The following is a 24,868-nucleotide window of genomic DNA, read 5'->3' as shown; positions in this document are numbered from 1 at the left end:
GAGCTAATAATTCAGTGTTAGCCTTTCTGAGGATCAAACCTGTGATCTCTCTGTTATAGGATATTCATGCTGACCATCAGGCCAAACAAACAAACATCATGTAATCTGTCCCTCTTAGGAAGAGGAGCACACAGTCAGTTTTCTTAAGTAACAAATGCTCTCTGGCTGCAATGAATCACGTTTCCAAAGAGTTGGGAAGGCATTTCTTGCTTCACATCCTCCTCTCTGTCACGTAACAAAAAGAACCAGTTTCTGCCTTTTCCTGCATGTTGTGAGGTTACTCTTCCTCATCTTCACTCTCTAATACATCTTCATCTTCATCTTTCTGGTTTCCTCTTGTTAGGGAGCAGTTTAGAATAGCTTGGCGCACCTGTTGTTTTTCTTCTGCAAACAGAAAGAGAGAAGCAACCAGTCAAATGACATTTTTCTTTGTCACTCTTGTATTCAAATGCTGAAGTCTCCTGTACACTAAAGGCAGCAATACAAAGCTGAAAATGGTCTTAAGCTCAGATGAATACTTCAATACATCCTTAAAGAGACATAAATATTATTTCTTAAACATTTAAAGTTAATACGTGGATTTTATTATTGAAGAGCTAAAACAAGCAGGAAACAGAAAATGGATAAATAAATTGACTAGTGACTGTAATTGCAGAGTTCAGAGATAATATTATTAAACAGTATTAAATGAAACTCCATACCTTCGTTTTTACATGTGGGGAGCATTCGATGGAGCTGCTGTGTGTTGTATCGGATCAGAAACTTCTGACATGTTCTAATGGTTCCTGGGGAAAACACATATATTTTGAACAGTCAAATTAAATGTTCTTAAAAGCTGTGTCTGATTCATTATGAAAAGTGGATTGTTTCAAAAATCACAGTGTGTTTTGGTTATTGCATATTGTAATCAACCGTTATTGACATCCTTCAACTAGTTAGAAATGTAAGCATGATTGAAAAGGAATTATTAGTATTAAGTAATGAAAAATCAATTATTCCCCATATATATATTATGGAGAACATTAAGAAAAGTGTTAACATCTGCATGTAGTAAATACATCTCCAACTTGTGCTACGTCTGCACAAAAGCAGTTTTGCAGTACCTACATTTCTAAAAATCAACCCTGTTTCAGTTGAAATGATTCCTACTTTGTGAGAAACTGGGTAAAGTTCTTAAAGAAAATATCACTTGGCAAAGACAATTCTTCTTCTGTTTTTCTTACCTCCTACGTGCAAACAGTTCAGAAAACATGGGATTTTCTGCCCTCGACTTTCAACACTGGTAATAAAAGGCAAAGCAGACCACAGGAGTTTGTAACACCTTTTAGGGAAACGCAGGAATACTATTCCAGTGTGGGTATTCAGATATTTCACTAAGAAGAAACAAAAAACAGAGAACACAAATGCTGTTTACACATTAATACAACAAAATTTAACAAGTAATAATTGTCCATTCTGCTGCATAGAGTACTTTTAAAGTCCCCCTCCACTCAAAAATGTGTTTTTGTTCTTTTTCCTACAGTTGGATGTTTGAGCTTCACCGTACAGAATGATGTATGTGCAGAGTTTGACACTTTAAAGCTGTTTTCACATTCATCTGCTGAAGGTGGGAAGTTTCTCTGAACTGATTGAAAATCCCATTTTAAGAGGTGGGCCTATGAGCATTATTTGTGACATCACAAATAATTTGAAGCCAATTCTGGTCCAACATTCAACTTACACAAGTATGGTGTCAAAACTTGAAGCCCTCAGTGCACAAACACTGAGAATAGACTTAACAGTGAAGTAGGAGATGTGTTGTGTCCTGTAGTTACATTTCTGAGATGAAATACATTTACTTATTCATAGAGAAGAGGGAGATGTAATTTTAAAGATAATTTTGTGTGGGAAAAACCATATCAGATACAATTATTATTCCAAGTAGAGTATTTTATATACATTTTAAAACAGATCTGGAGGGGATCTTAAATTTGATGTTTCAGTAAATTTGCTGACTGTATGTTTGTACTATTACTTTGAATGCATGTAATGTAATAGAGTATATTGTAATTCAGATTTTTTTCTACTTTAATTAAGTAAATCATGTACTTGTTCCAGCACTGCTTACCAGAGAATCTGATGCTGCAGAGAGCTGCTCCATAGTCTCCGTGTATACGGGCCACCGCTGCCTTCACAGCCGCAGCCACAGCTCGGTCATCCAGCAGCAACAGGCGGCTCCGGTCTGACACGTTGACTTCACACAGTAAATACCTGTAGACAGAAGAAGTGCCATCAGATACGAACTCCGAGAACACAAACTGTTAACATGTGATACATGCGAGCACATTTTACCTAGACTTCACCCGCACCATCGCTGGTTCTCTCTTCTTCTTCTGTTGGGAACTTCCTGCAACAAAACTATCTGCTATCCCGAGATACACGAGCGCCTCCTGCTGGATGTACTTGATATCATCCTTCTTCTTCTTCTTCTTCTTCTTCTTCTTCTTCTTCTTCTTCTTCTTCTTCTTCTTCTTCTTCCTTTATTGTTTAATGGTGGTTGGCAAACAGCTTTTTGGTGTAATACCGCCTCTTTCTGGGTTGGAGTGTGATCAGAACACTTATTATACTATTAAATTAAATTCTCCTATAAAATTCTGTGTTTTCTAAAAATCTTAAAATAGTCCTGTACCCTACATCACCTTAATTCCACTGCAACATTTCTCTAATATCTAGTCTCATGTGGTTCATTTGGAGTGTCATTTTCAGTGTTGGTCTCTCTTGTTGATGTCTAGGATAATATAAAAATACATCCTTTAGGGTTTCACAAAAATTGGCATCCTTTCAGTTACATTACGGCCTCCCTCTGGATTTAATTGTCAACTGTTGTCCAAATCTATTACAGTAGTGTAATTAGTCCAGTTGCTCTCAGAAATCTAAATATATATTTTTTTGTCCCTCACACTCCAGCAGATCTTTAACCCTAGCCTCTTCATATTTTCTGCATGAAACCAGGATGTGTTCCACTGTCTGTTTTCCCTGACACTGATCATGATGGCCAGTTGGGTGTTTTTACTATGATAAAAAGTGTACTATTCATGTTTCTGTGACCAATTCTTCATCTACTTATAATTACTTGCTCTTTCATGATGACTCCAGCATTTCTTACCACTCCTACTTTATTTGTATTTCATGTAATTATCTTCCTTCTGTTCCCCATCCCAGTGCTGCTGCTGCCATTGTTTGGTTATTTCCCTCCAAACTGTACTGTTCCCCTGACCGGCTAACCTTGAATTAGTAAACAACAGCTCATACACTAAATCTTGGTGATTACTGCACACCAAAATAACAAAAAAAGCAAAAAAGTGAATTGAATAAGACAACAATAAAGGATGAGTAGTTAAGATAATAATAGATGAATAATAAAAGATAATATAAGTAATAAAAATAAGGATTAAGGGCAGGCAATATAAGATTTTCTTCTCCCTGCTCCTGTTTGGTCATGGGATGTGTACAAGCAAACTGAGTTGCGTTTGGTTTTCTGGAGCTGTGTATTACCACAAACATGAACAAATAAATGAAATGAAATTTTTTGAAACGTTCTAATAACACAATCGATAAAGTCCTTACAAAAATGTGCATAATATACTGTATATCCCACCAACAAATTCGTCTCAAGATTTGTGGGTATTGATAACAAATGTGATTTTTGCAAAAATTAAAAAAAAAATTTTAAAAATGAAGAAGACACAACTAAACATCTATTTTAGGAATGTCAGTATAAATCAAGATTCTGGGAAAAAAATTGAGGATTATTTTGACACTCAAACCAACCATTCAATTAAACTGGAAGCCAAGGATGTAATACTATGTTATGAAGACAAAACCAGAAAGTTCAACAGACTGCCAGTTTATTAATTTTACTGAGAAATTTTCACATCCATAAATCCAAATTCTCATTTTAACTTTTCATGATTGAATTTATAGAATATTTTGAGTTTTATCCAACATATAAACAAAAAAATGTGCACATGCAGTAAGTATGCTCCAAGATTTTTTTGAAAGAAATCCGATTGTATTGCCTACCAGTCTGTTCAGTTCTATTTTTAGTTATTATTACTTTGACCCTTTGTCCCGTTATCATGTTGACTGTATCAACAAATTGAAAGTGAAGTCACGTCCTTTATGTTATCTTTATTTCAATATGATGCCTAATTGTTTTCTGTTACTGTACTGTATTATTATTGTGATGCTAGTCACGATTTCTACAAATAAAGTGATGGAAAAAACAACACACACAAAAACAATCGATAAAGCCCACCCAGTTGTGATGAAGCGGGAAGGGCCGGGCAACAAACCATTCATACCCCCTCGGTAACTATGACAACCTCCACCGTTCTCAGCCAATCACAACCTTACTTTTCCGTCTTCCATACACGTTTTACGCCATCTTGAAATTACACTCGCAGTTTGTCAAGTCGCTCCCAGATTTCAAAAAAAAAAAAAAAAAAGCACAACAACTCTTTTTTTGTTATTGCCACAGCGTCCGGTATGAACGGATCTCGAAACAAAGCGGCACCGACAGTTAGCAGAGGACAGGCGGACGCAGACGCCGGCTCAGAGACGAACCACAGGGATCGAAAAGCTGGTGGAGGAATGTTAAAAAAGCTCAAGTCGAGGCGCAGTCAGACGGAGAAGTGGCCTGCGGTCACCGAAGATGAGCTCAGGCAGCTGGGGAGAGACATTTCTCCGGTCCATGTCCTGGGTCTCCGGGCTGTCACGGAGGGTATGTGAACGGTAGCTTTGTCTTAGTCGGTGAACTCTCTCTCCCTCACATACACACACACACACACACATACACACACACACACATACACACACACACACACACACACACACACACACACACTGAGACACCGTTTATTGTATGCTAACCGTAGCTAAGAGACGAATTCTCCGTTGAGCTGTCCTAGAAGTACACAACTTGTAGTGAATTTGCCTGATTAAAAATGTTAAATTATTAAATGAGTCTTATCAGGGCACAAAATCAGCACCAGCCACCAGCCAAATGCTGGTAAAATATGCAAATGGCTGGTAGATTTGCTTCACTCACCAGCCAAAAAAAAAACAAACAAAAAAACAATGGTAATGTGTTGAGTGGCTGGTAAAATTTGAACATTTACTAGCCATTTGGCCGGTGGACAAAAAAGTTACTTTTGCACCTTGAGTGTAATTATATGCTTAGTTATGTTCTTTGGCGTTTACCAATGCAATCCTTGTACCCACACAACAATGACTTACTATCACCTTATCAAACTCAAAAGCATAGTCTTCCCTAGTTTTAAGCCTAGATGGAGGAACAATCCTGATCAGAGGACCTTAGAGACCTGCTGGTGACATGGGGCTGCAGTAGATCTCTAATGTCTAATGTAATGTGCCTGACCATGCAGAGCTCTGTAGGTGATCACAAGAACTTTAAATTGGATTCTTAATTTGAGCCACTGAAGAGCAATCAGAATCGGTGTCACATGAGACCTTTTAGAGGACCTGGTCAAGAGTTTAGCAACAACATTTTGGTGCTGCTAAAGCATTTTTTGCTGAGGCAGGTGTAAAGGGAGTTACAGTTGTCAAGATGGGACGATAGAAAAGTATGAATTAACATTTCCATCTCCGCTTTAGGCACAATGGGCACAATGTTTCTCAGCTGGAAAAAACAAGAGTGAATCAGACACTAGACATGTTGGTCCAGAGTCAGAGCATGGTTCATAGTGTCACCTAGATTTCTTATGGAGGATTTGTATGTGTGAGGATTTGCGTGATATAACATGCATCTGATATGTTTTTTCCACAAAAAAAGTTCAATTATCTTGTTAAAATTCTTAAAAGGGTTCGGTGAAGATTCTCTGTGGATTTGTTTTACAATGAGTGACCTCTTTCACATTACACATGATAATCGTTTGATCCATTATTAATATAAAAATATGTATTACTCCAACTTTAAGTAGTCTAATTGGACTTTTTTGGCCTTCTTTCCCTTTGGGTCCTGAGAGTATTCCTCACTTTTCACCCCACTAGTGACTACACTGCTTGAACACACTGAGTCAAACCCCAGGATCTGTCATCAGAGCCAGTCTCAGCTATTGCTTAATGCCTTCCATTGTTTTTGGCCTTTTCCCGGACCAGACAACAATAGCATTACTTCCCTTCTCTCTCACGTCACTTTGTTGAGAAGCCAGGAGCCTGTGCTATAGCATTACTCACAGCGCAGGAGCCAGAAAACAGATACTGAAACCCTAGTTGCCCATCGAGTGCCATCTCAGTTCACTATGCCAGGGTGAGACTTTGTACTCACAGTATTTGTGCATCATCGCAAAACTCAGCATGTAGTTATTGGTGAAACAAATTAAAGACTGACTCTCTGTGAAATCGGGCCAAAGGACCTCTTGCTGCTAATGGATGCTTGCCTGCTGTCAAGTAATGGACACAGCTACTCTATTTTTGTTTTTGTTTTAACATGCACTGTTATTTCACATTTCAGACTATCTTTGCAAACCTGAAGACAATATCTACAACATCGACTTCACACGTTTCAAAATCAGAGATCTTGAGACAGGGACGGTGCTGTTTGAGATTGCCAAACCCCCCAACAGCGGTAAGTGATATATTAACTTATGCCAAATCTACCAAGCAGTGATATTCTTAAAATGTAGGACAGACTGATATAAAATACACAAATTATGAGCTGTCTTTAGAGAAGCAGCTATTCATAAAGTTCGCAAAGGTTTCTCTCATGGAGATTTATTTCCTTCTTCAGACACATGACATGTTTTCAAGTTTTTGTTTGTCATTGACAGCTTACACTTCCTCGCAGTCTGATAAATATGTGTTATTTATCTTTATCACCGCAAAGCTAGACGTTTATAACTTTTAAATTTACTGCGTCAGTCCGAGAGGCGTGAATATACATGATGCTGCTCAGTCATAGCCCTCAGGTGTTGCAGCGTCACCAAATATTAGAGCAGCAGCAGACTTTCCGAGGGGTGTGCTCTCAGCCTTTTGTCATATATATGGTCTGTCTGGGTTACTTTTAAGGTATTTTCACACCTATAGTCCGTTTGCTTTGGTCCAAATCAGTGGATGAGTTGCTACTTTGCATTTTCCCTTTAGTTCGGTTTGGTTTCACTTGGCAAAATTTCAAGGTAAAAAAAATGTATCAACAAAAGACATGTGGGAGCTGTCACTCTATTCATTGGTCAGAAATTTCATGGGGTTGGCAGGCGGAGAATGGAGAGTTTGTTTTTCTTCAACTACCCAAAATGAACCATTGGCAGAACTGGCATTTCTTCATAATTGCGGTCATCGTTTGGGCCATATACCAAGCCAAAATATGCAAGCAGAATAGCACATGTGAACGCACTTCAAGGCAACGTCTAGAGAAAACGAAGAAAACGTGCTGCCTTCAGTCGGCTGAAAAGGAGACGTGTACATACCTGTACATAATAACATAACAATAACATAATTCACAGTGCAGCTGGCTACGGGAGCTGGTTTAATCCAAAAAAATGCACAATACTTCCTGCAGTTGGGTTGGATCTAGATCGGATCACGTTCATACACAATCGAAACAGTACCAAAGTTTGTTTGTAACCAGACCACCTCTTCAGCAAGGTCTTGGCCTGGTTGTTTTGGTCTACATCTGAGTATGATTGCTGTGTTCACACCTGCCCAAATGAACCACACCAAGGTGGTAAGCGCTCCAGGGTTCAATTCAACTTAACTAAACAAGCCAGGTGGGAAAACACCCTTATCCTCAGAGATGTGTATATAAGGGAACATAAAGTCCCACAAGTGGAAGGAATTCGTCAGGTAGTCTCCCAATAAAGAAAACCCTTGTTTATACCAGTGACACCATGTTTAGATTTTAGAAAATAAAAATAAAATAATTTAGAAATAATAGAGAAACTCAATGTTTCCTTCACATCTTTGCATTTGATTTAAATGCCTGTCAGTTTCAGAAAATAACATGTAACAGTACATTTCAAAAGATATAATTCAGTATACAGATGCAGTTTCTCACACACTATTTTAACAACTGAAAATGCTTTAAAGTCTTGTATTTGTGGCCTATCCTGTGAAAACTGGATGCCAGTCAACTCAACATGTTTTCTTTATTAGGTCCTGTAGAGAGTGAAGAGGGGAACGGAGATGCAGACATCAGCGCCGGGCGTTTTGTGAGATATCAGTTTACACCAGCCTTTCTAAAACTGCGCACTGTTGGTGCAACGTAAGTAAATGGGCCATAACTTTCCGACTGTAAATAGAGAGCGTAATAATCAGCCTTTTTATGTCGTCAGTCACCTAACAGTCAGCTTGTTGTGTAAAACTTTTATCACAACTGAGCTGTAAATTTTTGTTTTTCTGCTTTTTGTTTCCAAACCTCAGTGTGGAGTTCACGGTGGGCGACCGGCCCATTAACAGCTTTCGTATGATTGAGAGGCATTACTTCCAGGGGCGCCTTCTCAAGAACTTTGACTTTGACTTTGGCTTTTGCATTCCAAACAGCCGCAACACATGTGAACACATTTACGAGTTTCCACAGCTTCCAGACGACCTCAGTGAGTTCTAGTCTGCTTTGGTCAACCACTAATGTTAATATTGTAGCATGCAGATTTCACATAATAATCAATATCTTGATCTCATGTCTGTCCATTCTTCTTTCCTTCTTCCCCTCCTCCTTCTCAGTTCGCCAAATGGTGGAGCACCCTTATGAAACCAGATCAGACAGTTTCTACTTTGTGGACAACAAACTCATCATGCACAACAAGGCAGACTATGCCTACAATGGTGGTGTGTAATACCTGAAGGAAATTAATCTGTGCAATATACCCCAGCGGTGAGATTTTCTGAATTACAACCATTCAGAATCATCTTTTTTGGGGGGACAGAAGAATTTTCTCCTTTGTGGACACTCCTACGAACGCGACTACATTCTTCAGAGTCGACAGACCACATCTGCCTTTATATGAAATCATGGATCCATTCAACAGTACCTCACAGAGCTCAGTTTCTGGGACTCAGAGGAATGTTCTGTTAAATATTTCTCTGTTATAGTCGACTGAAACCTTTCTGTTCTTTTGGTTTGTCAGATACGTATCATGTCAATGTTTGAACACTTTTGCCTTAAGTTTCTTGCCGTCTCTGCTGGAAAGGGACACTTTGACTTCGTCACAGACCTCTCATGGCAAAGCCGATAGACTGCGTTAGTTGTAACTTCATTTGCCTAAGTAGATAGATGTTTTCAGTTGAAATTCATTCAAACTACCTTTTGCAAGTGACAATTGTGTTTCCCTTATGGAAAACTGAGCATTAACTAGACGTTTTACAGTATTGTTAGACATAGATGACCATGTAGCACGAGTGAACATTGTTTGAATTTCATTCTCCCTTAAATATCTGCTATCAGTTGTGAGTCATTGGGACTGTTTGTGTCAGATATTTAAGCTTGGTGTGTGTCTTTTATGTATGGTGCATTATTAGGTCTTCTTGTGTAGGACGTCTTTTAGTTTAAGAACTGAATGCATTGCTGTCATGAGATCAGGTGTCATGTTCATCCTACTAAAATCTGTTACATTTTTATGGCAAAAAAATGTACATCATTGGCTGTCGATTGGGATTTAATCTTGTCTTTCAGACTGTAACATGTGCTGAGGATATTTTTGATTTGACACAGTGCTAGATACGGGAGTTAAGCTTTCTATCTCTCTATTCATGAAAGCCCACAACTCACACACCGAGTTACCAGTCTGTTATTGCACACCTTCACAATCCAATGCAATCCGGTACAACAGCCCCGCAATAAACCATACCTTTGGGAAGCTTATAATGCTCATTTTATGTTTACACTGTGCCAGAGAGGTGTTGATTTAACTCTGGAGGAGGTTGTGGTTCTGTTGAATTGTATTGCGCATCCTGAAAGGTGTTTCTCAAATCTGGTAACTCGGTGATGGCAGATCTCAGATTCATTGAACACAGCAACAGTGAAGGGTAGAAAACGGTCCCTGCTTGTGGCATCTTTTCCAGTCTAAATATCCACTGTGATTAGCTAGTTTCATTTCTTTAGTTCTGATATTGTACTAAAATGAATGGAAATCAGCAACTACTTGGAAGGCAGGAAATAATTCAAAATCCCATTGCTGTAACAGTAACGTATATAATTTGCAGTTAATCAGCTAAATCATGCAAAACCACTGGAACGGTCTGGAAATCTTTTTCAGTACTCAGATGATCTGGGCTTCCTTCTTTTACTGTATATTGTAACATCGACTCCAGTGCCTTTTATCCAGGTGGTCATTGAGAAAAGAGCCGTGCGCTTTGTTCACCTGTAAGGCAAACACTGTAGTAAGACGGTTCTTTCAACCAATACGCTAAAGGGAAGAGACTTCAGCTTCTTTCTGATACATACAATATCTTGCAGGCACTGCCTTGTATGAAACAGCGGATGTCTTACAGCCTTTGTTGATACATTTCATATACTCATGTTTACTCCTATAAAATTTTACATTTTACGGTTTGATCTGTGACAATTCATTATGTAGCCCATTAATGACCTCAACAAGTGTGACAGCAGGGTACTTGGACAGTTGTAGCCTTTGCTCCGCGACCCTCGGTTTTTTAGTGTTTTTTTTTTTTTTTTTTTCTCAATTGAAATCAGTGGATGTATCTGTATTTGGCTGTGCTCCAGTTAGACTGCTGGTTGGCAGTACTGGGGTTGTAGTAGCTGGGAAGACTGTGCTTTGTTTTGCCATACAGTATCAGTCAGTGGTGTTTGATCTGATCATCTGAATGCCTAAAGAAGTGCTTATACTTTATTCACACGAAAAGACTACATGACTGACACTAATAGACGTTATGTATCCAGTTTGTAGCCTGTTGCATTGACTCCCTCTCTTTTTAGGCCTCTTCTTAGGCCGATTTTACAAATTATGATTCAGTCATGTAGGATTTATATAAATTTGCACATTTCAAGTATATTATCAGGGATTTTTCTCACCTGGCTTACAAATATCATGTTATTGAATGGTGAACATATCAAGGAATCCAATGATATGACCTGTTCAAGACTAAAAATCCAAATTGTGTATGTATATTTGCTCTAGATCAGCCATACTGGTACTTGATGAAAACTTAGCATGCTCTGCTGCAGAAATGATTAAACCCAAATGATTTTGGAAAAAACAAATATTACGTTCAGATTTTTTTTTCTTTTTTGATTTGACATGAACACATCATAAAGGTCCAGCTGATGGTTTTTGATTTCCCCTCTGAGTCTTATTAAAATGTAAAATGGGAAAGCACATTGTATGACCTTATCTTCTATTTACATGGAATGACTGATTGATTTTTGCACAGCTCTTGTATTTTTCGACTTCCTCTGTGATTACAACAGGAGGATTTTAATTGACCTACCTAGACTTGTTTTATTCTTCTCTGGTTTGTTCATGTTGTTCATGTTTGTCTCTCAAAATTGTATGAAGACAGTGATAAATAAAACCACGTCTGAGGACTTTGCATATTTGTATTTATTTCCCCATGACGAACAGACTACATTACCCAGAATCCTTAGCTCAAAACAGACAACACCGTGGGCACATGGATTTATCATGGCGGCGCACGTTAAAAAGATGGTCGGTGTTTCTGAAGACTCCAGCAGTAGTGACGATGAAGCGCTGAAAAGATGTCAGGAGGCAGTTTGGGAGACACAAGCCTACAAGACGAAAGAGACGAAAGGTGAGGGTTTTTTTCTGTTTGGTTTGTAGTTTGGGACGAAGTGAACGGAAATGTACAACAGAGAAGTACAAACACGACGTTAGCCTGGCAAAAGTACAACCCTAATATTTCTGCCTCAGGTGAGTTGCAAGGTTGACATTACTGTCAGAAATACATATGTTGAACAGGTCTGGTTTCCATGTTAGCTTTAACTTTACTCATTATTAACGTAGCTATCTGAGCTGGTCCAGTAAAACACAGTAGTAACATCTAGCAGTGGAACATTACATAATGAAATTAATTTTATCTCTGTTGAAGACTGTCTTTGTTTATTTTAGGTGGTGACAGCGATGTGAAACAGTCCAAACGGTAAGTCTATTATTTGTCAAAATAAGCACTAATTGCAAAGCCATTATGTAGGAAAGAGGAAGACTTCTTACTATAATGTTTGTGTCTCTACACACTGCAAGAAGTCTACATAATTAAAGCATAAGTTCACGATTTTTCAAGCCCTCAAAATGTGCAAAACACAGTCCACACAGTTGTTTTGTGCAAAAATGCTTGTTAAAGTTGATCTGAAGCTTATGTAAGATTTACCTGTTGAGATGCGGTGGAAGTATAGTAACAAAAAGAGGGACTTTGGCACTAAAAAGACTAACGTTGAAAGATATTTACTTGGTTTGACTAATTTGGATGGCAGAAGCTTCATATTAGCTTCAGATGAACTTTTAAACACATTTTTGCACAGATGGAGGACTTTGGATTTTGTCCTATTGTAAGTGCATTATGAAGGGATCTTCTAATGGCCAGTATGGACAAGAAAAAAACCTATTTCAATGTTCATTTGTGTTCATGACTGTTGTTTTTAAGAACGACTTAAAAAATCGTGAATGTTTCCTTTAACTTTCTCTTTTTGCTATAAAATTTTTTAAAAAAGTTTTTATGTGTAGCTAAAGCTGCTCCAATGAAAACAAATGGTATATTGGCTATATTGTATACAAATATTTTAATAGAAATGAAACATGCTTGAATATTGTTTTATTTTGCATCAGTGTTGTTGTTGCTGACCATGAACATGATGGCAATGAGCTCCAGGTCACCCAAGGGTTTCGAACACACGTCGCTAAGAAGTTGGGACATTTTCTTGACAGGTAACTTGTTTGACTTTATGCACAAAGCATTTTCAACTGATCCTTTTAATCCTGTAATGAAAAGATTGCACATATTTTTAAACCTGATCTATAATATGCATGTGACTGTCAGTTACATTTCAGAGTTGCAGACTGAAACTTCCCCCTGTGCAGAATCAGGAAAATGTGATGATAATGATGAAGGTAAAGTGTCTCTTTTCTTTGATACTTGCTGCTTTTTCTGGGGATTTTGATTCATCTGTATTCATGAATGTTTTTTGTTGTTTTGTCTTTTTTTCTTTTAGGATTTCGTCTGTTTTCTACATCAGTCCCAGGACAAACAGCTGAGGAGCCTCCACCCCCTGTGCGGCGTCGGCCCATGCCCAGCTCAAGGTTCTTATTCTTTCTGGGTTTTTTTTTTTTTTTTTTTACTTCATCAGTGTTTTTATACTCCTTAATGTAACATTATACATTCTGTTGTTCACAGTGACAGCGACAGTGAGATGGAAACACGGCTGAAGGAGGCAGCGGTGTCAGTCAAAGATCTCTTACCCTCACTATCCTCTACACTCTCACCTTCCTCAGTGGAGCCTCCATGCTCAGAAAAGAAAAAGAAAAAGAAGAAAGTGGCAGAGGGAGAGGAGAGCCATGTTGTTAAGAAAAAGAAAAAGAGGAAACAGAATCAAGAGGAGAGTGAGCAGGTGGACTCTGCAGGCTCTCCTCCTAATGCTCAAGGCAACGGTGAGCATGAGAACTCAGAACAGGAACACAACAAAGTCAAAGTAAAACGGAAAAAGAAAAAGAAGCGAGAAGGGACCACAAAGGAAGAGATTTTGAACTAAGACTTTTATGACTTATCTGTCATTGTCATGGGATGGATGCCTGTGTCCCACCACCATATTGTGTCACAACCTTGAAATCATCAGATGGTAAGATATTTACCAAAATGTTTTGAAGATATGTGAGGAACTCATGCGTTTCATCATTTTGACTTCACACACTGTTGTTACATGACAGTAAAGGTGTATCAAACACTTTTTCCATTAAAAATCATTTTATACCATTGCTGTGTTCTTGAAATAGTCTTTATTTCGTCATGAATTGTCAATGAACAATATCTGAATGTTACAAAAAAATTATTTTAATAAAAATACGTTTTAGTGTTGATTTTTCATTTGATTCCCTGTTGTATCAAAAGTGAATCTTCTCTAATGTCGACCCTTGTTCGTATTACAGTGGTATGGAGTTTGAGTCTCTGAAACATCAAAGCTGAATCATCCTTGTGGTGCGTGACCCCAGAAATCCTCTTCAAAATTTGATGTGGTTTCTGTGGAAAGTTACACCCGAGGTATCTGTCCATTTCAAACACGACCACGCTCATGAGTCCAGCTGTTAGTGAGGAGACACTACATTGCCAAGGCAGTCCTACTGCGCAGTAGAGACCATTTGTGTAGGAATGTAGGAGCTGATGTCTGTTGGTGAAGATGAGAGGAGGTGAGACTGATGGCTTTCTGTCGTCTGAGAAGCGGGGTAAAGCTCAAGGCTTTCGGAGGAAGCTGTTGAGAGAGAGAGAGTAGTTTATCTGGCATTTAGCACAATTAGTTTTGATAGTGGGACATCATTGACACAGGAGGACATCTTTATACTATATATAAGCCTGTAGATACAGGAGAAATGGGGGGCAGAACCCAGAAGGATAAAACAGTCATTACCAACATAAATCTATTGAACATGTACTACTGGAATCTAGTCGCTATGATGGGGAACAAAGGGAACTAGAATCACCACTAAAGGAAGCAAAATATAACGTTACATTTGGGAATCTGCCTGGGAAGGCATCATAGAAATTATATGGTCAACTTAAAGCTGGAGTGCAGGATTTTTGTCTCCCCCTTCTGGCAGTGACAGTAAAGGGGGGCACTCAGCTGTGATTGCCTGATACTGTCATGCAGCACGTTCTCATGTGCACCCTGTATAACAGGCACACAGAGACGGCTGGTAAAAACGGATATGTTTTGACGATCCACCGGGATTTGTACCAGTATGCCTGATGTGTAGTACACCACTGGCCATAACCTACTGATGTGGCTGTAAAACAGTGGATAAATTGTTCTGAGTGTCACACAACCCCCATGTGAAATGACTCGTTTTACTGGCAGAGTTTGATCCATATGGTCTGATAACATTCGGAAAGTCTGGAAGTAGTTATTTTGCTGTTTTCTTTTTCATATACTTAAGTGTTTTGCAGTGCTAGTTCTCATAAAAAAACACCAATAGAGGTTGTTTCTTAAATACATTTATGGATAAAAAATGTTACCCAATTTAAAGTATTCCACAGAAATTCAGTTTTCTTATCCTCCATCATGATTCCAGATGTAACACAATTTCTGGTAAAATGGGAGAAAGAAAAGTCCACCAACAAAAAGTGAACATTACAATTTTTAAATACATCAAATCAGATTTATCTCAGCACATTATACCCACCAAACCTTTGCTTAGAAAACTTTTACCTCTCACACAGTTTACAGCTACACTAATATATTCGGGGTTGAGTGTCATGCTGTAAATGGTAAATGTGGCTCTTCTAAAATGGTCTAGATTCAGTTATAGGTAGGGGTTTCCATTTCAATTAGTGTAACTAGATTTGATGTGACCCCAAAGATGTAGATGTGAAGGAGTAAACCTGTGTTTACATCACAGCTGTGTACCTGGTACAGGTGTGGGGGGCTGCAGGTGCAGAGATTCTTCCTGTAAGGACGGATCCGTCTGTTCCTCGGGATCTGCTGTTAGAATCTGTCCAAAATAAAAAATCAGGGACATTTGAAAAATTCTACCAAATGAGGACCATTCATGCTGTGATGTTTGCTGTTTACTGGAGTCCCTAACAGACCATCTAACCCCAGTTACCTGTCTGACAGCAGCGAGGCTGGTCAGCGTCCCCAGGCTGCTGCTGTCAGCGATGACCATGGCTTGAGACAGCAGACCAGACGAGTGGTACTGGGGCGAATCAGACTTGTTGTACACTGTAATGGAGAGCAGATGGATTAGTCCTCACTCTATATAATATGATAAACTCATGGCATTTTATTGCTGTAGCCTTACTGTGACATGGCAGCTGTGCCATGGTTGCCATGAATGGACTGGCACCCATGTGACTGTGGAGCTGCTGTGATATTTGCTGCTGGGGGGAGGTGTGAAGCTGCTGCTGGAATGAGATTGGCTGCAGAGTGGTGAAACTGCCTCCCACATTGTTTATGACAGGTATGGTCTGAGGCTGCGTGGAGGCTAAACCTATAAATCAACAGGCAAAGATGTGAGTTTTTCTTGTCATAAAAAAAGCCAGTTAAAAGCTTCAGTTGTCTTTATGCAGTGAAGCAAAGGTTACCAATGAGAAGTGAGGACTCTCCCAGACTCATGATGCTGGGCAGTGAGGCCATGATGACGCCTTGTGAGGACATAGGGGAGGTGGACAGACTGTGCAGTGAGGTCAGAGTGCTTACTGGGGGCAGCGGGCCACCGCTGGACACCTGGGACCAGAGGACATCATGGTCATGATGGCAGGAGTGTGTGCAGCAAGTCACTAATAACAAAGCGAGGGACCATGACACATGCTCTCACCGGCTTGGGATTGTGGGCCTCGAGGAGTGTGTGGCTGGGCTCCAGTTGGACAGGGCTGACCACCAGGCGTCCCACTCTTTCCACTCCGCTACCTCTGGCTGAGCTCAGGGTGTCACATGGGATTTGCTGACTAAATTTCACACCTGGAAAACAACACAAGTCAGGCCCCACAGGTCCCTCATCACTGACTGGGTTCATGTTTTATACATACAGCAGACAACTTTGGCTGATGGCTCCAAATGGCAGAATGAGGGAACTGAGAAAGTTGAGCATTAATACCAGAACCAGTGCAGTCATGTCTGCATGAGTGTGACGGTTATTGTTTTACATTAAAGGAAAAAAAAGACAAGTGCGTCCAAAGATCTGGCAAATGCAAGTCCAACTTTGTCTCGACAGAGCCCTCACTCACTCGCTCATTTAGGAGGCAGTTTTGATTTCACTCTTAAGTTTCTTGAAGCTTTGCTGAAGGTTTTGAAAGTTATTACCGTGCTCAGGACTTGGTGGAAGGGGGGGGTTAGAAGAGGAGGCAGGCTGGTTGGTGAAAGGCGTGTCGAGGGCCAGTTTGTGACGGAAGGCCTCTTCTTTGCGACGGTTTGCAAACCAGTTGTACACCCGGACCTCCGTGACCAGGTTGGAGCCCAGGCCAGCAAGCTGGGAGGGAGACACCCCCCTCTGCAGACACTCTGCCCTGAAGGATGAAGAAGAAGCACATCGATATGTGGTCCAGACTTTGACCCATTGATTACCTCAGTCAGTATTTCACCAGAAGATTTTAAAGATTTTCTCCCAACCTCTGTGATGTGATCAATCACCTGCAGTTACTAAACATTAAGTCTTAGCGTGCTACCAGACACAGATCATTTATTTTTGTACCTCATCTCAGCAGATATTGAGTAAGAACAAAGTTAGTGTATGTAAGGTTTAACAGTCTTGGGTCTGAGTTTAAGGATGATTTGGATAGTTGCAAGATATTTATGAAAAATATCCTAACTGGATTATTATTTATTGCATTTTACATTATGTACTGTATGTTAAATGCCCTGAAAACCTATTTTCTCTATCACCTTCTTACCATGAAGGATGAGGTCCTACATAAACACATTTTTCTAGTTTTGGTTATTTCACAAGTGAGATTTGTGTTTTTGTCTGAGCTCTTTTCACTGGTTTGAAGTGGGTGGGGCTCCGTTGGAAAAAGGTGATAATAATTCATATATATTTAAATAGTTATTATAAATGAACCAGATACCAGGTTTTTAGGGGCTGTAACGATTGTTAAATGGGGCTGACCTCATTAATCTGGCACATGATACAGGTCTGGTTGTGCCAAACTGACTCTGCAAAGCCATAAAAAAAAAAAAAAAAAAATAAATAAATGCCTGTTTTGTCTTGGTACTATCAGTATGTCACACCTGTTACAATCATCCACCAACCCCTCTCTCTCCTCCTTGCTGGGGTTCTTTTGTCGTTCGTAGGCGTGGAAGAGGATCTGCAGGGACGCTGGACCCCATTTGAACCTGTTCCTCCGTCCTTTCCTGGTGTCCTCTCCTTGGTCCTCCACGGATGCAAGGCCGTGTTTGGCATTGGTGAATTCTAAAGGGAATGTTAGTGTGTTATTTCTCACTTTCAGACCCATAGAGAACTGATATTTGATGGGTGTTTGAAAGCATAAATGAGGGTTTTTACAGCTCTACAGCTGCTCGTGTACTTACGCTGGCTGATCTCGCATTGCTTCTTGACGTACCAGCTGTACAGAGCAGCTCTCTTCTGGTTCTTCATGGGCGTGCCTTTGTTGAGGTGCTGGGAGAGGTGGGACTGGTTGAGTCCTGTGGACTCTACCACCTCTCTCTGAGGGAGATTGTGCTGCTGCATGTAGCTTTTCACCATTTTTGCGACACACCAGGGGTCCTCCCTGTTAGACAAAGACACCTGAGCTGACAAAACATCTGTATCTACTTTATGCCCTTGTGTATTTTTATTTATACAACTGAGATTTACTTCCTTTTTAAAAGAACAGTTTATTCTCAAAGTATTTTATAAACACATTAGACATAAAGCATGGCCACTGAGAGGGAAGTGGAGAGAGGTTTATTGACAGAGTGAGATAAGGGAAAGCACACAGGAGCAAAGTCCAACTCTTTCAGATCACTGGAGGGGAAAAACGTGTAAAAGGTTTATGAAGCCTAATTTAACGCTTTCTAACCGTCAGGTCAGGAGGAGATAAAATACACGAATTTTTCAAAAATCCCCGACTTCACCAGATGCAAAGACAACACACAAACAATCTTTACTTTATGTATTAGATAGAAAAATGGAACTGAATTATTTTAACACATTTTCTTAAAGAGCATTTTAATACATTTTTCAAAGTTTACTTTTCTATAAATTATCAGATAAACAGTGTGTGTTCCTAACGTAAGAAAACAGGTCTTAAAATTGAAAGTAGAAATGTCACTCATGCGTTATGTCAACATAGCCTCAAAGGACCAGCCCAACTCCATTAATCTTCACCTATGCATGTAGCTTATTTATTAAGAAATGGCCAGAGAATAATGATGAGGGTGGGTAATTAGTAACTAGCAAAGGAGGAACCCTCTTTAAATTCGCCTCAGAAGCCAGATTGCAGAGAGAGACAGACTGAGAGCAGGAGAAGGAGGGAGGAATTGGGAGGAGAAGGGAACCAAGCTTGAGAAGTGCCAGAGAATGAAGGATGTTTTAGGTTATTTCAACTCTCAGGTACTTTGCTTTCATGATACGGGGGGTAAAGGAGAGGAGGGGGACCTCAAAACAGCATCAAGAATGTGGTTTAGGCATTTTCAAATTTGACCTGATCAAGTCTCATTAGGAGGCACAGACAAATTTCTGTGTGAGAATAGCAGTTAAGGGGATTTTGCCATTGTCATGGAGCCTCTGGAGAAGTGCTGGGATCTACTTACTGCAGTAGCCGGTCGACTTCAGTCCTCAGTTTGGCTGCCGCCTCTGGGGGAAGCTTCTCCAAATCTCGGAATATGGGCGGTGGGAAATCCATTTCTCCCTCCTCGGAGCTCTCTCCATCCCCTCTCTCCCCCTTCTCGGCGCCAGCAGCCGCCCTGTCTCGCTCCAGTTCCCCCATGGCTTGGACCAGGACGTCCCGGGATAGTCCGGATCCTAGCAGGGCCCAGATCAGCTGCTCCTGAAGAGCGGTCAGACGACTCGTCCTCGCCTTAGCTGCCCCGGACCTCTCCTCTCCCTCCATTACTCTGATGCCTCACCTCGCTACCGCCTCGCAAACAAACACACTGCTCTCATGTGCAGTTTACACACTCAAACCACAGCCAGACAGGCAGCATTGGGCTCCATTACATTTGTAATCCCTCTTCAGTTTAAGACAAATACTTTCATTTTCCTTGTGTTGAATTTACTCCCGATGTGTCCTGAGCTGCCTGGTTTTTAGCTCTTCACCTGCTGTTTTGCTTTCAAAGGTCAATTTTCTTTTTTTTAACCTTCTTCCTCTTCACCCCCTCCTCCTTACATGCGCCCTGTGAACTTTGTCCCCACTCCCTCAGTCCCCAACAGTGTCCAAAGTGCAATTTAAAAACAATAAATAAAACAGAGGGGATGTTACAGTCGCACACAGGGCTGCAGAGACAACAGATCACCTCTCAAAGCGCACATAGAAATATTAGAAAAAGAAAACCAAACAGAAAAGTTGCGAGATGCATTTATACATGAAGATATTTCTGATTTTGCTGTAAAACTATATTTCCGGACACACAGAAGCCCTTCTTATCCTTTTGTTTGGATTATGATTATTCAAAACTATTAATAATGTTGAAGCATGTAGTTAAAAATTTTAGGCCAAAGTTGAACATAATGCATAGAGCCACAGGAGATACACTGAATAGAGCCATGCCACTAGAGAGCGCTGTTGTAGGATTCAAGGATCAGTTATTTGCCAAGTATAAAAATACAAGGAATTTTTATCTTGGTTCAGCCTCCAAAATGTGCAGACATTTATATTCAGTAAAAAAAAATCACATAATACATAACATAGACACTGGTATGCTGGGTGGGTTCACTAAAAAGTTTTACACATAAATAAAAATTTAACAATTTAATATAAAACACAGACACTGTTATGATGACACTAATACGCAGACTGGAGGGGTGGGTGGGGGGTGAAGTGGCAGGTGCAGGGGCAGATAGCAGCAGGTCTGTCGGCTGACAGGGTAGTTGGCTTAGGAGTTTATGAGTTTTATGGCTCAGGGGAAGAACGTGTTCTTGTGTCTGGTGGTATTGGTTTTAATTGTCTGGGATCTCCTCCCAGAGGGGAGGGGCTGGAACATGTGGGTGTGAGGGGTCAGTCGGGATGCCCCTGGCCCGTTTCCTGGTCCTGAAGGTGTGGATGTCATGGAGGGAGGGCAGGCAGCAGCCAATGATTTTCTTAAATGTTATTAGGAGTGCTGCCCTGAACGTGTATCGAACTCAGAACCTTGTAATGTCAGAACCTTGTAAAACAGGGAAACTGACCATGAACAGGGTTTAACCACTGAGCCAGAAAAGATCCCTTGTATCATCTAAACTTTAAACTGCAAGACATATCTCTGCTCCAAGTTACTAATAGTTAAAGGCCAGAGTGTGCATGTTGTCTATTCACTATTTTTAGCATTTGTTCCATCACTTAGAAGTAAGAGATCTGCATAGTCAGAGCTTTTTAAAATAAGTGTCCTCTTTTAAATCACTTCTGAAAACATATTTTTAGTGAAGGGTTTACTATTCTCACTTTGTATGTGTATGTTTTATTTTCTTCTTTACTTTCTCTCTTTCTCTCTGGTTTTGAGAAGTGCTTTACAAATGCACTTTATTATTATGAATATATATATATATAATTATTATTTTATGCTCCATTTGCTCACCTGTTGATATTTTAACTGTGTTTATATCACTGTCCCAGCCCCACAAAAACATATATTTTCCTTCAATTCAATTTTGTATTAGGTTCAGGCAGTATAAATGTCACGGAAAATGCAAATATAATATAGTTTTTAAATGCCACTGATGTTGGCTATTCCTTTTCTTTTCACAAAATGCAACCGTGAGCATGTTTAACCCTCTAACAGCCCCAACAGGTGGTGTTAAACTCTGTGTCGCAGTGGGATTTCTACTGTAGCTGTTTACATAGACTCTCTGTGTTAAGCAGGATCTGATTTTGATCTGCAAATTCGAGATTTCTCCGTCTTTGACCAGACTTTTGCTTTTGTCAAAGAAAGCTGGCAGGGAATGATAACTTGGAAGCGGACTGGAAAGGAAAGAGGGCAAACTGAATGGGAGAAAACCTTTGAGAGTTAATGTAGTCCTTTATCTTTTCTCCCTCTTTTAGTGTAAAACGCTCACTTTCTCTGCCTGGATCACCTTATACCATTCTCAGGTTCAGCCTATCAGCACCTTTTTGTGTGGAGCTCTTGTTACCCCACCCTACCCTTGGGAAGATGGCATTATACTGTATTTGGAAGGGTAACAGAGCTCCCTCTATCTCCCTGAGACATGCCGCTGACCTGTAATTAAGTCCCATTGTACTATTCAGAGGAAACTCCTAACCAAAACGAACAGAGGGCAGTGTGTGTGGATTTCCAACAGCTCTGATACTGCTGTGACTAATGCTCCACCACACAAGCTGGGTTTATCAAAAAGGACCACATGCAGCACACATTACAGCTCGCATTTTCCCTCTCCAGAGAACTCAAAGCTATGTTGATTGGTAATGAGATACAATCCACACTGTCCATCTCTCATTAGTGAGCCATTGCTGGTTGCCTCTGTCTGTGTTCTCACCGCTTGCTCCCTCTGTCTCTGCAGCCACCCCCCCCCCCCCCACACACACACACACACACTCCCAATCCCCATCCCCGCCATTCAACCCCATTGATCATGCATGCAGAAATTTAACACACCCCTTAATTCCTGTCCAAATAGCCCCTGTCCCACTTCCAGAGCTTCATCTGTTCATCTGCACAGAGTAGGCCTGTTTGCAGGCAGGACACTGGCTGCAGCACTCAATGAGGACAATCACAAGTCTAAATCTATGCCTGCACATCCTGTTTTACACACTTTATGCTTGTATTGTTCTTATGGATCATGTTACAGGTGTGAGTGCATTTTGGAGGCACATCAAGCACTATATTCATTGCTTGCTCGTATGTGTTGCAGTTTCAGTGTACTAAAAAAAATAAAAAACCTAAATCTCCAGTCAGACTTCACGGTCCAAACTTTGCACCAAACTCTGAGCTGTGGTTAGGACAGCATCCATTTTACAGCCACCCTAAGTCAAAACTGTCATTGTCTTTGTTTGAATTGCTCAGGCTATTGATTGGCCTTAACATTGGTTACCAGGTCACATGTTGAGTCAGTGTTGAGAAGATTAGCTGGAGCTGGCTTTGGTACTAATTAAATACTTAAACCCCAGCAGTGAATGAGCACAGCACACAACCCTCCCGTTATACCACACTGCATAAGCCGGTTTGCAGTATGGGAGTGTATTAAAATGAAGAAATTATGGCTGCAAACTAAAAACACTGATACAATTCTCTCTCAATTCCACACAGATACTCACTCAAAAACGACTTAACAAGGATCCTATTGGTGAATTGGGAAGGTTAGCTTAAAGATTAGTTAATATCAGTGATAGTATATGAAACATATATATCTAGAAGAGAAATGTGACGACAGACATTGGCTTCTTCTTGATTTAATGTTGTGTCAACAGGCTACTGGAGCTAACTGTTAGGCAATAGTTGTGAAACTGATTAACTTTGTTGCTTGAACTTTTTTTATAAACACATATTTATACAACAGCATGCTCTGTTTCGAGTAATAGTTGTTTGTATTATTTTTAGCATATTAGATTAATAGCACATGATATTAATTTCCTGTCAAGACATATGGTAGGCTAATGTTCTTCATTTGTATTTGCATGTGGTGTGTCACAGTTTGTCATTTCACCAGATTTTTTTCAGTCTACTGTGAGATTTTCAGTGGAGTGACCTTGAACGCATCATGGCTGATGTTTAAAAGTTTGAGTGATAATCGGACAGTGTTCGTACAAACCGGTTGTAACTGTAAATTGTGCATGTGAACGTTTTCTTTCTGGTCTAAGATGAAATTTGCGTCAAGTCAGTCAGACTTAGCCAGAATGTGACAGGAAGTTAGGGCATTTTCACCTTCATAATAAAAGCTTAATGGTTTTTGCCTAGAAAAAAAGCATTTACAGGTTTAATTGTAAATAATCTGTTTTTAAATTACCTATGGTTTGGTTTTAAAAAATAAAATGTTATTATAAAACACTGCTTATTATACCAGGTATTCATTTTTTTGTTGTTGATACTAATTATGGATGAAAATTTGGATATTTGTTTTATGTTTCACCGTACAGTTTGATGGAAATATTTATTTGTAGAGATATCTTTTTATTTTCAGTTGGGATAGCTCTGTGACTTTGTTTATTGTTTGCTTGTTTACTTTTCCACCCTATGTGATACATAGCTGGACTTTGGTGAAATTTCCCACCACTAATTCTGACATTGTCAATAATACACAGACTCATCCAACAGTGCTCCAGTTAAAGATAGTCCTATCTCCTACTTTGAAATCCAGTGATACAGATAGTGCCTTCCTTACAAAAAACAACATTGACCTCAAATGCGCACCGATGTTCGACACCTGCTAGTTTGTTGAAACACAGTGAGCCAACTTTTTAAATTCAACAATATGCATATTTTGAAAGGTACAGCACTAAAAGATAACCCCAGAAGAGACCTACTAGCCACAGAGCCCTCACTCAAAATGTAAATCATGTAAATCATTATAGGCCTATCAGCAGTAAAGAGCAGCAAAATTGTTTTTTTTTAAACTTACAATCAGTCAAGTCAGTTTGATTTATTATTGTTTTTACCAATATCAGAAATTATAAAATTGCCTCAAAGTTTTATTTATGAGTGACAGAGTGTGCATTGTTAGGATAGGGTACTTTTAGCTCATTAATACAGATTAAGGGACTGTAATTGATTATACTTTCATATGCAACAGTGGTGGAAGAAGTGTTCAGATCCTTAAGTTTGTTATAAAAATTATGATTACACTCTGTATGTGTGTTACTGTTTTACATAGATCATGATGAATTGTTTTTGTCTTGTACTGCAACTCTGCAACATCAGAGGTTAAAGGAAGTCCAGCATTATATTTGTAAAGAGGAAGATGTTGAAATTAAAATTTGTTGGAAACATGGTGAGACATGTCACCTGGGGGTCAGTTGGGCAGGATGGCTCTTGGACAGGAGAACTGAAAACAGACATGCCGTTATCTATAAGTCTGTATTTTGATAGATTAAGAAAAGAACTGTAACATCC

At 39.7% G+C, this 24,868-nt stretch overlaps 4 protein-coding genes across 4 annotated transcripts; 2 read left to right on the top strand and 2 right to left on the bottom strand.

The window, feature by feature from the left end:
- Positions 1-15: 15 nt before the first annotated feature.
- pop5 (POP5 homolog, ribonuclease P/MRP subunit) lies at positions 16-2,440 on the bottom strand. The gene is made up of 5 exons (XM_042422007.1): positions 2,332-2,440; positions 2,108-2,250; positions 1,224-1,373; positions 702-785; positions 16-384 (listed from the first exon to the last, which is right to left on the bottom strand). The coding sequence occupies exons 1-5, from the start codon at positions 2,349-2,351 to the stop codon at positions 278-280; spliced, it is 504 nt and encodes a 167-aa protein (XP_042277941.1). The 5' UTR covers positions 2,352-2,440; the 3' UTR covers positions 16-277.
- Positions 2,441-3,771: 1,331 nt separating this feature from the next.
- Positions 3,772-11,544, top strand: unc119.1 (unc-119 homolog 1). Its single transcript, XM_042420706.1, has 5 exons — positions 3,772-4,762; positions 6,515-6,628; positions 8,152-8,260; positions 8,419-8,591; positions 8,719-11,544. Exons 1-5 carry the CDS (start codon positions 4,528-4,530, stop codon positions 8,829-8,831), a joined length of 744 nt encoding a protein of 247 aa, XP_042276640.1. The 5' UTR covers positions 3,772-4,527; the 3' UTR covers positions 8,832-11,544.
- Positions 11,545-11,583: 39 nt separating this feature from the next.
- c9h12orf43 (chromosome 9 C12orf43 homolog) lies at positions 11,584-13,937 on the top strand. Its single transcript, XM_042420705.1, has 6 exons — positions 11,584-11,763; positions 12,081-12,111; positions 12,795-12,893; positions 13,006-13,076; positions 13,178-13,265; positions 13,360-13,937. The coding sequence occupies exons 1-6, from the start codon at positions 11,637-11,639 to the stop codon at positions 13,712-13,714; spliced, it is 771 nt and encodes a 256-aa protein (XP_042276639.1). The 5' UTR covers positions 11,584-11,636; the 3' UTR covers positions 13,715-13,937.
- A 100-nt stretch (positions 13,938-14,037) lies between these two features.
- Positions 14,038-22,333, bottom strand: hnf1a (HNF1 homeobox a). Its single transcript, XM_042420701.1, has 10 exons — positions 19,424-22,333; positions 18,200-18,399; positions 17,900-18,080; positions 16,976-17,178; positions 16,491-16,633; positions 16,258-16,399; positions 15,975-16,163; positions 15,780-15,895; positions 15,581-15,665; positions 14,038-14,428 (listed from the first exon to the last, which is right to left on the bottom strand). Exons 1-10 carry the CDS (start codon positions 19,720-19,722, stop codon positions 14,298-14,300), a joined length of 1,689 nt encoding a protein of 562 aa, XP_042276635.1. The 5' UTR covers positions 19,723-22,333; the 3' UTR covers positions 14,038-14,297.
- Between the last annotated feature and the right edge of the window lie 2,535 nt (positions 22,334-24,868).

This window comes from Thunnus maccoyii, chromosome 9, assembly GCF_910596095.1.
Source record: "Thunnus maccoyii chromosome 9, fThuMac1.1, whole genome shotgun sequence".
Classification (NCBI taxonomy): domain Eukaryota; kingdom Metazoa; phylum Chordata; class Actinopteri; order Scombriformes; family Scombridae; genus Thunnus; species Thunnus maccoyii.
Note: the sequence above shows the minus strand (reverse complement) of the source record. Positions and strands in the feature narration are given on the sequence as shown.